The 16,930-nt window shown below is 43.2% G+C and overlaps 2 protein-coding genes across 5 annotated transcripts in view; one reads left to right on the top strand and one right to left on the bottom strand.

The window, feature by feature from the left end:
- Positions 1-1,358, top strand: part of LOC126474681 (uncharacterized) — a 77,326-nt gene extending 75,968 nt beyond the window's left edge. Inside the window, exon 5 of the mRNA XM_050102160.1 lies at positions 292-1,358. Coding sequence (XP_049958117.1) covers positions 292-383 — 92 coding nt within the window. The 3' untranslated portion in view covers positions 384-1,358. The remainder of the gene's footprint in view (positions 1-291) is intronic.
- The window catches only part of LOC126473165 (DNA ligase 3), a 651,156-nt gene that overhangs the window by 599,993 nt on the left and 34,233 nt on the right, over positions 1-16,930 (bottom strand). For all 4 annotated transcript variants that reach the window (XM_050100039.1, XM_050100044.1, XM_050100043.1 and 1 more), the window contains exon 2: positions 2,622-2,669. The gene's annotated coding sequence lies outside the window, so the exon portion shown is untranslated. The remainder of the gene's footprint in view (positions 1-2,621; positions 2,670-16,930) is intronic.

The following is a 16,930-nucleotide window of genomic DNA, read 5'->3' as shown; positions in this document are numbered from 1 at the left end:
CTTTGGCCCCCTGTATACGATTCTATTCACTGCACGTGAAAAACCGTTCTGGATGGTAGGTTACGTTCGTGGCCTGAAGATGACACTATGTTGGGTCGAAACTGGTAGCATTAATTAGAAAGAATAAACGACGATAGATTCAAATACAGCCGCTGGTTTTGTTATCATTATTCAAGTACTACGTGTCCAGCTGCAATCCCACTTCCCTTCGGGGATTACCAGAGACTCAATATTTTCTCTCGTGAGCTTGCATTACTGTGTATGCCACGCATTTTCCGTGTGTCCCAACAGTGCAGGGGATGATGCCGACGCTGTGCCACTTCAAGATTTGCCACATGGGCCGGAAGCGGAACCAGCAGAAGGGCGCGAGGAGCGCGCACTGAGCGACGCCACGCCACGCCACGCCGCGCCACGACGCCGACGCCGACGCCGATGGCGACGCCTCCACTCCGCATCGCGCCTCCGCCTTCGCAGCCGCCGTTCGCACCTTATCGCTGCTCTAACCCGATTCTATTGGCAATCGCATTGAATCTGGGCCGCTTACAGCTATTCTGTTGCTCTCGCTTCTGACTGTCGACCGAAATGTACTTACGCGCGCATGTACGATCCGCTGGACGAACTGGAGTACTACGCCATTTTTCTTAGTATTATCGTTTCTTACCCGCTAACCTCGAACTAATCTTAACTGAATGCAATGCAGTATTAATATGTAGTCACCTGTGCCGTGATTACTTCTCGCTCTTCATTCGCTCGGTACCTTAGAAGCACGGTGGGGTGAACAGCATGCAAACCGCTGTGAACTCGTCTCCGTGGGACGATGTTTAACTCCAATTTCTTGCACACACTGAGATGAAAAGCGCAAGGATCCTTCATAATGGATAATGTTCACCTACAGCACAGAGCTACTGGTAACCACAGTGTACGCTCACCGGTATCTCTGGTACATAGATGAACTTTCATATCTGTACAGCAGAGCATTCTCTCTACCTATGATTTTCGTGAAGATCCATACATTATGTGAAACAGATCTGCCTCAAAGCATAGTGGCGGTAAGTCAACGCTAAACGGAAAATACGCTCCACCGTTGCAAACGTCGAACTCAAGTTACTGCACCGGGGCCTTTGGCAGTAGCAGAGTCAGAGATCGTCACTGAAAGTTCACTCCCACATTCGGGTCTGAAAGTCCCCCATACAGTTTACAACAATGACAATAAAATACCTAGATGATCCTTTGTAGGTAATTTTGTGTAAACTGGAAGAGCCGAACAATTAACTACAGAGGTATTTATGTCTGTCTAAAGTATTGTATCTTTGCATGAATTTAACACTACATATTGTAATAAATTATTGGTTCGTTAATTATTGTTTTTTATTCGCTAACATTTGTTTTGCTGTACCTTCTGCTTAAAAGATATTCCCATACTTGTGCTGGCTATGAATGTATAATAAATGTCTAGCATTCGTGAAAATGTTTCTTTTTACTAGCTCTCGAATGGTACTTGTCGCAGTTTGCGAATTCTGTTCAATGAAGCATTTCTCATATTTCCTTAGTGTGCTAAGGTCTGTCATATCCTCAGCTAAGGGCATTTTTGGATACCTTACTCCAGACACACTGACTGTGTAACGGATCATAGCAGCACTTCCTGAACCAATTCAGTAATAATCAAGGTAAGTACCCATTGTATTGATGTAATGAAGACGAACATTACACAGAATGAAAGAATGCTGCTCCATACGCCTATGGTACAAATACGACAGCTTCACTGACGCAAAATTTGGGATATTCAGTTGCCCATTATTCAGATACTAACATTTACAGAACGTTGACTATTATTTTACATTCTCCCTGATCACCTTGAGTTTGGCACAAATTTGGGGATGTTGTGATTGGCTTAAACACAACACATTTAACTGCACTTCAAGACATGGGCGTTGGAATACGTTTATTGGTACAAATAAACAATACTTAGACACTAAAGTCGCATCAATTTCCAATTACCCTGGTTGTGATTGTCTGAAGTTTAATAAGTGCTCTCTACAGTGGTGTGCCTGGTCTAGAACAAGAAGTACATTTAGATTATATGTTTCAAGTTTCGTTTAAGTGCCTGTATTTTATTACATTTTAGTGTTCCATGTGTCTGAAGAAAAACCAGAAAGTAGTGAAGAAACATTAAGTTACAGATTTAGACTTTTTGAAACTAGTGATTGCTAGGAGCTCTCTGATTACAGAGAGAATTCAGCAAGTCGTGAACAAGTTACACTATGACATATCAAGTTTCTCCGAATTCCTTAGTGGACTTAAGTCCCTCATATTGTTAGCTAAGGCCATTTTCTGATACCACACTGTAGACACACTGACTCTGTGTAACGGGTTGTAGCAGCACTTCCTGAAGCTAAGCTGAAATAATCTAGGTAAGTATCCACAGCACGAACATCACACAAAATGAAAGGATACTGCTCCATGTTCCCATTGTTTAAATATGACAGCATATCAGACACACCTAAAATCAAGCAGCTTTCCAAGCACAGTAACAACAAATCAAGACAACTTAAAAAAGCAAAAATAAGTTTCAGACATAACCAAAATTCAAAAATGAAGAGCGTAATCATTATTACACTTACTGTTTCCACTGATTATGTTCTGTCGAATTTCTCTGCTGTTGCAGTCACCTGAAAAGGAAGATAAATTGTCAATCCCAACAGGACAAGTGAAAAGAGAAGACGTTATCAACATGGAGAGCTGAGGAAGGTAGCAATACAGAGGAAGTGAAAATACAGATGGGAGGGGGGGAGGGAGGGAGGGAGGGAGAGAGAGAGAGAGAGTGGGGAGGGAGAGAGAGATTAGTATGTATAACAATACAGGAGAGACATAAGGCATACGCAATAATTTACAGGGGTAGGGTGAGAGAGGGTGAAGGTGAAGTAAGGGAATGCAGGAGGAGAGAACGAGGCAGAAGTGGTGGAATAGGAAGGGGACAGGGTAGAATGAGTGGGTAGAAGGGATGGAAAGGGAAGGGGAAGTGATAAGAGTGGAATGGTGACAATGAAAATTGAAAGAGAAAGAGTGACATGGGAGGGGAAGAAGCATAGCAGGAAAGGGAAGGGGTGGGGTGAGAAAGAAAATGGCCGCATTATAGTGTGAAAGGAAGGAGTAGGAGATGGAGAATGTATGGAAAGCTGAAGGAATAGAACAGTAGGGGTATATGAGTGCAAGGGAGAACTACAGGGGGAGAGGGAGTGGAAGGTGTGTAGTGGGAGGAGAAAGGGAAGAGTGGAGTGGAAGAGAGGAAATGAGTAGAGTGAAAGAAGTGGATGAGGGAAGGTGTGGAATGGAAGAAGGAAGGGTTGGACTGAAATGGGGAAAGGGTGGATTCCAAGGGAAAGGGTAGACTGCAAGGGGGACAGGATTGTATGGGAGGAGAAATGGGCAGAATGGGAGAGGGAAGGGATATGATAGGGGGAAGGGATGTTATAGGGAGGAGGGTGGAGAGGGAAGGACAAGTGCACAGTTGGAATGGGAAGGAGTGCAGTTGGAGAGTGAGAAGTAGAGAAGAAAAGATGGGTATGGAATTGGAATCAGAAGAGCAACGAGTTTTAGAAAATGGTTCAAATGGCTCTGAGCACTATGGGACTCAACTGCTGTGGTTATCAGTCCCCTAGAACTTAGAACTACTTAAACCTAACCAACCCAAGGACATCACACACATCCATGCCCGAGGCAGGATTCGAACCTGCGACCGTAGCAGTCGCACGGTTCCGGACTGCGCGCCTAGAACCGCGGGACCACCGCGGCCGGCAACGAGTTTTAGAGAGAGGGGGAGAAGTGCAGAGAGCTTATGGGGAACTGGTGGAGTGGAAGGGGTGATGTCAATTGGGGAAGGGGTGGATTGAAAGAGGAGAGAGGTGGAAAGAGAATGGAGAGGTTTAGTGAGAGGAAAAGGGGTGATGTGGGGGGAATGGGCAGAATGGGGGGGGGGAAGGGCTGAAGTAAGAGTGGAAGGGGTGGACTGAGTGCAGAAAGGGGTAGAGTGGGAAGACGTGAAGTGGGAAGAATTGGTGTGAAAAAAGGGAAGGAATGGAGAGGGAAGCAATAGAGAGGGAAGTGGCGGAGAGAGTAAAGATAGATAGTACAGTGGTCGGGAGAGAAGGAGTGGAAGAAGAAGAAGAAGAAGAAGAGGAAGAAAAGACTTTGCAAGCCTAACTCGAATCCTGCTCCGCCAGGCACGCAGAAAGTATCAGTCCAGTACAACTGTGACGAAAGCAAAAACATGTAATACAGCATGTGTACCCAGAACCACTTGCTGTTAAATCTCAAAACTATTCCTGCATTCACTTTGAAACTAACATGAGTTTCCCCACTTTCCCCTGGCACAGGACCTGGGTACTCTCTTGAGTCAAACCATTTGATTAACTTTTACACCAGTTTGAAAGTCTGGCAAAATTTCTGTACAGGCACGCTGAAGAGTAATGCCTCTGAAATTTTATGTAAAAACTCTTAAAGCTTTTTAAATAAAACAGACGTTATTAGCCGTCTACATCTTTATTCTAGAAGGCTGCTAATTGTAGTGTGTAACATGGCAGCGTGTAATATAATGTAATAACGTCGATCTTTGAGAAACAGCGTGCTGTAATCGAGTTTTGAATTCGAAGAGTTCGTCCACACATACAGTAACCTCTCCTTCAGCATGATAGTGCCAGATCACACACGACCACTGCGACATCTGGCAGCAGTCCGATGCCTTGGGTTCACTGTCATCGATCTTCCTCTACACAGTCCCGACTTGGCCCCATTCGATTTTCACCTGTTTCCAGAACTTAGAGAACACCTTCAAGAACTTCACGTTGATGGTCATGAGGCGTGCAAGCAGAAGTGGGGTTCTGGCTCCATCGATAAAGTCAAACATTCTACAGTGACGGCATCTACAAACTGATCTCTCGTAGGGAGAATGTGTCCGTCGCCAGGGTGATTACGTTGAAGAATAAATGTATAGACATAAAGAATAAAGATGTAGAATGTTAATAACGTTTGTTTTGGATAAAAATCTTTACAGAGTTTTCATACAAAATTTCGGAGACTTTACTTAACAGCATGCCCTCGTAAACGATTTAATTCCAGTTTTTGCATTTATGGATATCTTAACCATAAACCGATGTTTTACCACACAGCTGTAGACTCAGCCGCAGTTGCAGCACCGCTCTGGTCACATCTGAGGAGAAGCAGCAGTATTAATCAAGTACGGTTACAAGTGAGTACTGTCACACGCTACTTGAATGTATGGACTCATGGTCACGTAAATGCTATTAGAAAACAAAGATAACTTACATTTTTATCTTCTGGTAACAGAACTCCGCTGGTAGTACCAGTAGAAAGGAGGGATGGGTGTGTGTGGGGGGGGGGGGGGGGGGGGGGCAGCGGCAAATCATGTTAGTCCTGTGAATGACGGACAAATTTTAGATTTCACGACGAATAGATCCAGGTAAACTTGCTACTAGTCAATATCTATCGCATGTTCTGGCGTTCTTCAGACGTACTGAATTAATACGTGTGTGTCTGTCTGGCAGGGCAGCATGCGAGTTTGGTTTGCGAAAATCTTTTTAAACGATGCACGAGAATCATGCTAACGTTAGACCATTTCACAATAAGAAGAAGGTAACAGAGACGAAGAAAATCAAGCACGACTCATGCTATTGTAAGTGTGTTTTATACATGGTGGGAATACGTCCTCTGGTGGCCAGCAACAAATTAACTTCTTGTTTTATTCTCAAACTCGGTTAAACTTACTCCTTGTTTTATTCCAAACTCGGTTAGGATAGGCATTTTGTTGAAGTTGGAAGTGGAATAAAGCTGTTAGGTCTATCCTGGTATCTACAAAAACAGGAATGATGGTGGGGAGAGACAGAAGTAAATAAGGAACAAAGAGGTAAGGAGAAAGAGCAGAAGTAGGAAGTATTTTTCCCACTGGAACAGAAGCTGAACCATAATCAAGAGATAAGTGAAGGATCGTAATGAGGAAAAACAAGAAAAGACTTACATGATAACGATACATATTCCACAGCAGTTTGCATGTAAGAGACTTCATGAGACTGCACTTGGCTAAAACTTACAATGAAGGTAATTTTTAACGTACCAAGAATGAAAATTGTCAGTACAAAGATAGGATCCTTATAGACTCATCGTAGCTGAGAACTGCACCTAGGAACTGGAATGAAAGTGAGGAAACACTACGACGAACTCGTTTCTGTCTCGTGGAGATGTAAACCTAACTAGATTCTTGTGGGTAAAAATCACGAAATTTTCAACGTAATATAATTATTATAAGAATTATCTAAGACTAGACTAAGAAAAAAGCTGTATCCAATTAACTTACTTTTTTTCTTTTTTTTAGTTATCCTACGTAAAGATAATCTGACAATATGCAACAGAGAGCAAAACTCATTCGCCATATGGCTCCATACTTTCATATTATCTACACTCCAGCAGGGACACAGTTCGGAGATGATACTAAAATATGCTGCAGCCAAATGATACAATGGAAATAAAAACCACTTACTTTTCTTTTAAAAATGTACAAAACAAGAAGATTTTATAGATACAAATACATATTTTTGAAGTCGCTATACTTTTGCTCTATTTGGTTTCGTTAGCACAGACACAAGAAGCACGAACTGTTATTGAAGAAGAGAACTATCTACCATCTAAGTTGGAGCATGATCGGTTGGTTAAGAATTGGACGCAACTCTGGTGAAGGAACCAAGTCACCATTTTCCTGAAGTGAGCCAAATTAATTATGGAAAATCGAAATGAGAAGAGCCTACGGTAACTTGAATCTTGCATTTGCCAAATACGAGTGAATCACCTTGATCATGTTCGTGATCACCACCACCACCGCCGCCGCCGCCGCCGCCATCATCGCCATTAATATCAGTTGTTTGCTCCACTTCTTGCTGTTGGCATATCTTTCTTCATGTTGTTGTCCTTACACCCATTAGGTAAATCTTCCAGGATCTGAGTTCTCCCGTCCTTGCCTTCTTTTCCGCTACATATATCCTTCTAAAATGGTTTTTAAAATTTAGTCATACACTCTAACAACACGCCTACATCTAGTTTATTTTCCAGTATAAAAATTACAACCAGTAATTGACTTTCTTCTCCCGCTCTCCTCAGCGCCTCTTCATTTGTCACTCTGCCCATTTTATTTATTTATGTATTTATTATTCTGCGTCTTCCGCTTCATGTCTTTCTTCCTCACCGTCCACTTTTCGGCAACATGTTAATACCTAGATACGAATTTGCCTGCTGCTGCGGCTGGGGAAGAAACTCCAGCTCCCTTTGGTGAGTGGATTATCGGCTCACGAATGGAATCCAAAACTTTCCATGTAATGGATTAGAATAAGCTCACAAGTTTTGTCATGTGTAACAGGAACGGCAGGCTACGTATTCGTCTACATCTACATCCATACTCTATAAACCACTATGAAATGCTTGGCAGAGGGTACTTCCCATTGTGCCACGCATAAGGGTTTCTTCCCATTCCATTCGCGTATGACTGCTGCTCTCTGTGCACTGTAAATAGCATAAACTACATTCTAGATCCCCTGCTAGTCCCATTTCATACTGGCACCACAAACGTGCCGCATTCTAGGAGGGGTCGCACAAGTGATTTACAGGCAATCTCCATTGTAGACTGATTGCATTTTCCCAATGTCCTACCAATGGACAGAAGTCACATCCGACTGAATATTTGTGCAGTATTCTTATTTTCGGACATTACTTCATTACAGATAACCGCATCTTCCGAGAAAACTCTGTTAATATTGTTTGCAAGGTCATTAATACGCTACATGAACAGCAAGGTCACTACGCATTTCCTTGGGCACGTCCAAGATAACATGCTGTGTGTTCCCCATCAAAAATCATTACTACGTCACAAACTTTGTTTGATGCTCCATATTATCCCACTTTCGTTAGTAGACGCTGGTGTGGATCTAGGTGAAATGCTTTTTGGAAGACGAGGACTATTGCATCTACCTGTCTCTCTTGATACATAATTTTCAGGGTGTAATGTGAGAAAAATGAGAGGTCGGTTCCGCAAGATGTATCTTTCAGGAATCCACGCTGGTTGGCATACAGGAAAACCATTCTATCCAAGAGACTAAATTAAATTTGAGCCAAGACTTTGAGGATCTAACGCGGCAAGTGGGCGGAATTTTGCACGATATCCTTCAGTAGGATATCCAACAACGCTACCAATCAATGTCAAGCCGAATAACAGGTTGCTTAAGTGCCAGAGGTCGACCAACACATAACCAACTTGATCAATTTATGCAGCTCCTTTTTTTTTTTTTTTTTTTAATGAATGGTCCGACTTTTCTTTAATTGCAATCTTTTGTTTGCCTTTACATGTGCATTACCCCTACTAATTTCCGTCCCATTCGGATAATTGCTTCATGAAGCGCCTTTTTTTGTCTTAGGATGTATTTCTGTAATGGGTGGGATTCCGAACTATCTATTCTAAATAGTTCTCTGAGAAAGCATTCAGTTTATTTTGCAGGATGTTTGGTCCTGCCTACCATTTACAAATCGATTGTGCATGATCGAAATATCCTTTAGTAATGATAGTATCATAAGAGAACATACGTACTAGCGGAGAGCAGTTTTCGGTTACATCTGGAAGATAATACGTTTATAACAAGTTACACACTGAACAAAAGTAAAGGAGTGACTGCAACTATCGAAAGAGCTTAACAAGATGCCATGGTATCAGGTCTGCCGCATCAGACACCGCACAGCAGCACCCTACGTGGCAGACCGACAGTCAACACTGGCACCAGAACTAGCCAGGAAAGCCACTTCTGTCCTAGAATGGTGTGTGCGGCAACTGTGGATTGCATTCTACTAATACAGTGGCGATCGCAGAGTCAGGAAAGCTAATTCAATACCAAAATACACTATTTAGAATAAGTATATCACTTAGGTTCCTTACAAGGTATGCTGATGCAATAGCTCCATACTTGACAATCATATACAACTGATCGTTCGACGAAAGATCCGTACCCAAAGACTGGAAAGTTGCTCAGTCCACGCCAATATTCAAGAAAGGCAATAGGGGTAATCCACTAAACTGCAGGTTCATATCATTAACGTCGATATTCAGCAGGATTTTGGAATATATATAGTGTTCGAACATTATGAAGTACCTCGAAGAGAACGGTCTGTTGACACAGTCAACATGGATTTAGAAAAAATATTTCTCGTCAAACGTATCTTTACTCGCACGAAGCGTTGAGTGCTAGCTATAAGAATTTCAAATTTGTTCCGTTTTTTCAGAAGTCTTTTCGCACCGTGCCTCACAATCAGCTTTTAATCAAACTGCGTGTTTATGGAATATCGTGTCAGTTATGCGACTCCCCCCATGAACCATAGACCTTGCCGTTGGTGGGGAGGCTTGCGTGTCTCAGCGATACAGATAGCCGTACCGTAGGTGCAACCACAACGGAGGGGTATCTGTTGAGAAGCCAGACAAACGTATGGTTCCTGAAGACGGGCAGCAGCCTTTTCAGTAGTTGCAGGGGCAACAGTCTGGATGATTGACTGATATGGCCTTGTAACACAAACCAAAACGGCCTTGCTGTGCTGGTACTGCGAACGGCTGAAAGCAAGGGGAAACTACAAACGTAATTTTTCCCGAGGGCATGCAGCTCTACTGTATGGATAAATGATGATGGCGTCCTCTTGGGTAAAATATTCCGGAGGTAAAATAATCCCCCATTCGGATCTCCGGGCGGGAACTACTCAGCAGGACGTCGTTATCAGGAGAAAGAAAACTGGCGTTCTACGGGTCGGAGCGTGGAATGTCAGATCTCTTAATCGGGCAGGTAGGTTAGAAAATTTAAAAAGGGAAATGGATAGATTAAAGTTAGATATAGTGGGAATTAGTGAAGTTCGGTGGCAGGAGGAACAAGACTTTTGGTCAGGTGAATACAGGGTTATAAATACAAAATCAAATAGGGGTAATGCAGGAGTAGGTTTAATAATGAACAAACAGCACAGTGAACGCATTGTTGTGGCCAAGATAGACAAGAATCCCACGCCTACAACAGTAGTACAAGTCTATATGCCAACTAGCTCTGCAGATGACGAAGAAATTGAAGAAATGTATGATGAAATAAAAGAAATTATTCAGATAGTGAAGGGAGACGAAAATTTAATAGTCATGGGTGACTGGAATTCGGTAGTAGGAAAAGGGAGAGAAGGAAACGTAGTAGGTGAATATGGATTGGGGCTAAGAAATGAAAGAGGAAGCCGCCTGGTGGAATTTTGCACAGAGCACAACTCAATCATAGCTAACACTTGTTTCAAGAATCATAAAAGAAGGTTGTATACATGGAAGAAGCCTGGAGATACTATAAGGTATCAGATAGATTATATAATGGTAAGACAGAGATTTAGGAACCAAGTTTTAAATTGTAAGACATTTCCAGGGGCAGATGTGGACTCTGACCACAATCTATTGGTTATGAACTGTAGATTAAAACTGAAGAAACTGCAAAAAGGTGGGAATTTAAGGAGATGGGACCTAGATAAACTGACTAAACCAGAGGTTGTACAGAGTTTCAGGGAGAGCATAAGGGAACAATTGACAGGAATGGGGGAAAGAAATACAGCAGAAGAAGAATGGGTAGCTTTGAAGGATGAAGTAGTGAAGGCAGCAGAGGATCAAATAGGTAAAAAGACGAGGTCTAGAAGAAACCCTTGGGTGACAGAAGAAATATTGAATTTAACTGACGAAAGGAGAAAATATAAAAATGCAATAAATGAAGCAGGCAAAAAGGAATACAAACGTCTCAAAAATGAGATCGACAGGAAGTGCAAAATGTTTAAGCAGGGATGGCTGGAGGATAAATGTAAGGCTGTAGAGGCTTATCTCACTAGGGGTAAGATAGATACTGCCTACAGGAAAATTAAAGAGACCTTTGGAGAAAAGAGATCCACTTGTATGAATATCAAGAGCTCAGATGGAAACCCAGTTCTAAGCAAAGGAGGGAAAGCAGAAAGGTGGAAGGAATATATAGAGGGTCTATACAAGGGCGATGTACTTGAGGACAATGTTATAGAAATGGAAGACGATGTAGATGAAGATGAAATGGGAGATATGATACTGCGTAAAGAGTTTGATAGAGCACTGAAAGATCTGAGTCGAAACAAGGCCCGGGAGTAGACAACATTCCATTATAACTACTGACAGCCTTGGGAGAGCCAGTCCTGACAAACCTCTACCATCTGGTGAGCAAGATGTATGAGACAGGCGAAATACCCTCAGACTTCAAGAAGAATATAATAATGCCAATCCCAAAGAAAGCAGGCGTTGACAGATGTGAAAATACCTACTATCAGTTTAATAAGTCTTTACAGACGAATGGAAAAACTGGTACAAGCCGACCTTGGGGGAGATCAGTTTGGATTTCGTAGAAATATGGGAACACGTGAGGCAATACTGACCCTACGACTTATTTTAGAAGCTAGATTAAGAAAAGGCAAACCTACGTTTCTAGCATTTGTAGCCTTAGAGAAAGCTTTTGACAATGTTGACTGGAATACTCTCTTTCAAATTCTGAAGGTGGCAGGGGTAAAATACAGGGAGCGAAAGGTTATTTACAATTTGTAAAGAAACCAGATGGCAGTTATAAGAGTCGAGGGACATGAAATGGAAGCAGTGGTTGGGAAGGGAGTGAGACAGGATTGTAGCCTCTCCCCGATGTTGTTCAATCTGTGTATTGAGCAAACAGTAAAGGAAACAAAAGAAAAATTCGGAGTAGGTATTAAAATTCACGGAGAAGAAATAAAAAATTTGAGGTTCGCTGATGACATTGTAATTCTGTCAGAGACAGCAAAGGACTTGGAAGAGCAGCTGAACGGAATGGACAGTGTCTTGAAAGGAGGATATAAGATGAACATCAACAAAAGCAAAACGAGGATAATGGAATGTAGTCGAATTAAGTCGGGTGATGCTGAGGGAATTAGATTAGGAAATGAGGCACTTAAAGTAGTAAAGGAGTTTTGCTATTTGGGGAGCAAAATAACTGATGATGGTCGAAGTAGAGAGGACATAAAATGTAGACTGGCAATGGCAAGGAAAGCGTTTCTGAAGAAGAGAAATTTGTTAACATCGAGTATTGATTTAAGTGTCAGGAAGTCATTTCTGAAAGTATTTGTATGGAGTGTAGCCATGTATGGAAGTGAAACATGGACGATAAATAGTTTAGACAAGAAGAGAATAGAAGCTTTTGAAATGTGGTGCTACAGAAGAATGCTGAAGATTAGATGGGTAGATCACATAACTAATGAAGAAGTATTGAATAGAATTGGGGAGAAGAGGAGCTTGTGGCACAACTTGACTAGAAGAAGGGATCGGTTGGTAGGACGTGTTGTCAGGCATCAACGGATCACCAATTTTGGTACTGGATGGCATCGTGGAGGGTAAAAATCGTAGAGGGAGACCAAGAGATGAATACACTAAGCAGATTCAGAGGGATGTAGGCTGCAGTACGTACTGGGAGATGAAGAAGCTTGCACAGGATAGATTAGCATGGAGAGCTGCATCAAACCAGTCTCAGGACTGAAGACCACAACAACAACAACATGCGACTGAACTCGTGATTCCCTTTCAGAGAGGTCACAGTTCGTAGTAATTGACGGAAAGTCATCAAGTAAAACATAAGTGATTTCTGACGTTCCCCAAAGTAGTGTTACAGGCCCTTTGCTGTTATTTATCTTTGTAAGCGATTTAAGAGACAATCTGAGCAGTCGTCTTAGGTTGTTTGCAAATGATGCTGTCGTTCATCGTCTTTGACCCTAAATAATCACCAAGGCGGCCGGACCTGCCCCGTAAAGGGCCTCCCGGCAAATGACGCCAAACGCTCATTTCCAGTTACCCTAAATAATGAAAAGGTGAAATACACCACATGAGTTGTAAAACCAATCCGTTAAACTTCGGTTACATGATAAATCAATCAAATCTAAAGGCCCTAAATTCAACTAAATAACTAGGAATTACAACGAACTTATAATGGAAAAAAACACACAGAAAATATTGTGGGTAAGCCGAACCAAAGACTGCGTTTTATTGGCAGAACACTTAGAAGATGCAACAGATCTACTAGAGAGACTGCCTATACTACGCTTGTTGTCCTTTTTTGTAGTACTGCTGTGCAATGTGGGATCCTTACCAGATAGTATTAACGGAAACAAACAAGGGCATCACGTTCTGTATCGTCGAGAAATAGGAGAGAGAGTGTCACGGCATGATACAGGATTTGGAATGGAAATCATTAAGACAAAAACGTTTTCGTTGCGGCGGGATCTCCTCATAAAATTTCAATCACCAACTTTCTCTTCCGTCTGCGAAAATATTTTGTTGACGCCGACCTACATAGGAAGAAACGATCAGCATAATAAAATAAGGGGAATCAGAGATCGTACGGTAAGATATAGGGGTTCCATTTTTCCGCGCGATTTTCTGGAGCGGAATAATAGAACATTAGTGTGTAGGTGGTTCAGTGAACCCTCTGCCAGGCACGTAAGTGTGATTTTCACAGTAGTCACGTAGATGTAGATGTAGTGTCTGTGTCTATGCAGTAGCAGCTGGAGCCTGCCACAGTGAAACAGCACTGGCTAGTGTTGGAGCCTTGCTGACGCAAGGATAGCATCAGCGCGGCAGTCGACAAGCTTCTGTTGGACTGCTGGCAGCCCAAAACTGCTAGTCAGACATGCAGAACCCCTGCGTTGAACCCAGGACCGTCAGTGTGTCAGACAATGATAACCTGGAAGTGGCCTCCAGTCAGTGGCACCGGATCGAGACCCACAACCATCCGGTCTAGCTGGCGACTCGTGGACTAGCGGCTTCACCTAACTGATGACGCCGCTTGGTTAGGTTGAAGCTGCTCAGCCCCACATTGGTCCATCGGCTGGTGAGGAGACTTTCACGGCGTTGGCTGGAGTCTTGAAGTCCAGGAACACTGGTTGCTTAGAGATGAGCGGGTAGAATTTATAGTCACTCTGGGCAGCTATGGTATGACAGGAGGCGGGCTCCTGTCACGTAGGTGGATGAGCAAGCGCAGCGTTATGCCAAAGCATGCGGGAACCCAGCCCGCAGCTACGGCAGACGGTTGTATTGCCAAGTATTATGCCAGCATTACTTCAGCACCAAGAGGCACGGTTTTGCAGACGACTTGCTTGCACGCCCCTTGGCCAGTTGCGAAGGCTGGCCGATGACAACGGAGACTATCGTAAAATCTTGGCAAACTTCTAAGTAAAGTGTCGATTACGTGGTGAAAAATCCACTACCAATAGCCAATATAAAGCGATAAATCTAAGGCTGTCCTGTTAACGTCTACTTACTGCCCACGTAGGGCTTGTAAAGATAGGAAAGCTAATTACAGTTCACACACCAAGTCATTCATCCTTCACTAAATAGGTGCTGACCCAAATTGTTGTAGAAGCATTTGTATTTTTTCATACATCAATTTCCAAATTTCTAGCTAACTTTCGGAGAATAAAGTAGAACGAAAACTAAGAGTCTTGATAACTTACAACATTTAACACATGATACTTTTCATTGCTTACTTGAGGGATGTGTTTACGATCCGACCAGTTACGTTCCAGCCAGATGACGGCGGAGATTCACGGCCTAAACATAGGTGCTCCTAACAACAAACCCATCATGGTTTGTGAGTCCACACATAGAAAGGACAAACAACACTAAGTTGAGTAAAGCAGGACAGGAAAGGAAAGACACTCTACTAAATAAGACAAGCAACAGAAAGGCAGACTTCCCGAAAGACTACTGAAAGAAAGAACATTCCTCATTTACCCGTTGTATGCCACAGTTTGCAGACCAGTGTTCGCAATTGTAGTGCTTCGTGAAATAATACACTGCTGGCCACCGTAAATGCAACACCAAGAGAGACAAGAGGTAGCACAAAAAAATTTATTTTGTAGATAACATGTTGACCAAGTATCAAATGATTACGTTTACAGACGTCTGTGACATGTGGTTCCTGCCAGAATCAGTAGCCAGAGTAGCCGCCATTGTTGGAGATCACCGCTGCCACACGTCTCGGCATTGAGTCAAAGAGACGTTGAATGTGTTCCTGGTGTACAGCAGCCCAAGCAGCTTCCACACGTTGCCAAAGATCATTTGGTGTAGCAGCTGGGGATGTAATCTGGGTCACTCGTTGAGCAACCATGGACCACATGTTTTCTATCGGCGAAAGATCCGGAGAGCGAGCCGGCCAGGGAAGCAATTCAATCTGGTTATTGACGAAGAACCTTTGGACAATGCGTGCCACGTGTGGTCGCGCATTATCCTGTTGAAATATGGGTGTGGCCGAGCCCTGAGGGTAAGGAAGGACAACTGGCTCCAGCACCTCGGATATGTAACGCCGGCTATTTAAAGTACCGGCAATGCGTACTAGAGGTGTGCGAGAGTAATATCCAATACCGCCCCATACCATAATACCCGGTGCAAGACCAGTGTGGCGGTGCATAATGCAGCTGTCCAGCATCCTCTCTCCACGGTGTCTCCACACTTGAATCCGACCATCGTGGTGCTGCAGTAAAGACAACGTGATTCCATTCTGCCGTCCACATCTGTCTGTCATCACACCATTGGCGACGGAGATGTCTGTGTTTCCGCGTCAATGGTAGACGAAGCAATGGACGTCTTGCGGACAGACCACTCTGCTGTAATGGTACGCGCAGACACTGGATGATGCGTTACAGACGCAATGTGCTGTGCTATGGTTCGGGATGTCACTGAGCGATTCGTCACTGCCATGCGCACAATTTACCTATCAGCACGTGCAGTGGTGCACCGAGGTGAATGCGATCGACCACGTCGGTCCGTCGTACCCTCCTGCATCCAACGGTCACATATCCGCATTACAGTTGTTTGGTTTCGTCCAACACGACTAGCGATTTCTCTGTATGATAATCCACAATCTCGGTAAGCCACTATCCTTCCTCTGTCGAACTCGGATACTTGATCAAACGATGTTCGCTGTTGTCTACGAGGCATAACTGATCGCCTTGTGAAACAACCACAAGGTATACACACGTGCCGAACGTACACTCGTCGAAACCGCCAAGCCTTAAATGGCGCTATGAGGTGGCGCCACAGGCGCGCGTGATGTGCGTCTGTGCTGAAATTCTAATCAGTTGCATATCTCATCGCTGCAAACCCATGGTGTAAATTTCACTTGATTCGGGTGCTTCCTTCAGGGTGTTGCATTTACGGTGGCCAGCAGTGTAATAACTGTGAGTGTACGCTTCAATGTTTATTGTGTAAATTGCGACGTTATCAAAGCTGCGACAAGCTGTTGCTACTGTCGTTCTTAAACGAATTGCGTGACTCAAATACTTCTCAAATTTTTAAACATATCTCTGTATGTCCATCTTTTAGAGATGGTTCCGGGACTCGGCTGTTCGATACACGATGTCAAGTTAAAGACCTTTCAGCCGTCTGGTTTCCAATCTTATTTTATTTGGCAATCAGTTTCGGAATTTTACTACGCCATCTTCAGGCCCCTGACCGACGTCTAGGAAGATTCTACCTTAGTTGTGATCAAAACAGGGGCCAGCAGTACTGGTATTAGTAGATTTTTGCTCTAGCGATCACTTCATCCATCATCATAAATTGTATTTTATAGGTATGTGGACGATACTTCCACAGTATGGTCTCATGGAAAAGATAAAATAATGGATTTTTTACATTTCCTCAGCTACACTTGTGTAACTCTCAAATCTCTACGGAAACAGAGAATGACGTTTGTCTGCCTTTCCTGGACTTTTTTGTTAGACAGACAACTGATGGCTCTTTGGGGGCTTTCAGTTTATCGTAAGCCCACTCACACCGACATTTATCTACAATCGT

The sequence above is a fragment of the Schistocerca serialis genome, chromosome 4 (genome assembly GCF_023864345.2).
Source record: "Schistocerca serialis cubense isolate TAMUIC-IGC-003099 chromosome 4, iqSchSeri2.2, whole genome shotgun sequence".
Classification (NCBI taxonomy): domain Eukaryota; kingdom Metazoa; phylum Arthropoda; class Insecta; order Orthoptera; family Acrididae; genus Schistocerca; species Schistocerca serialis.
Note: the sequence above shows the minus strand (reverse complement) of the source record. Positions and strands in the feature narration are given on the sequence as shown.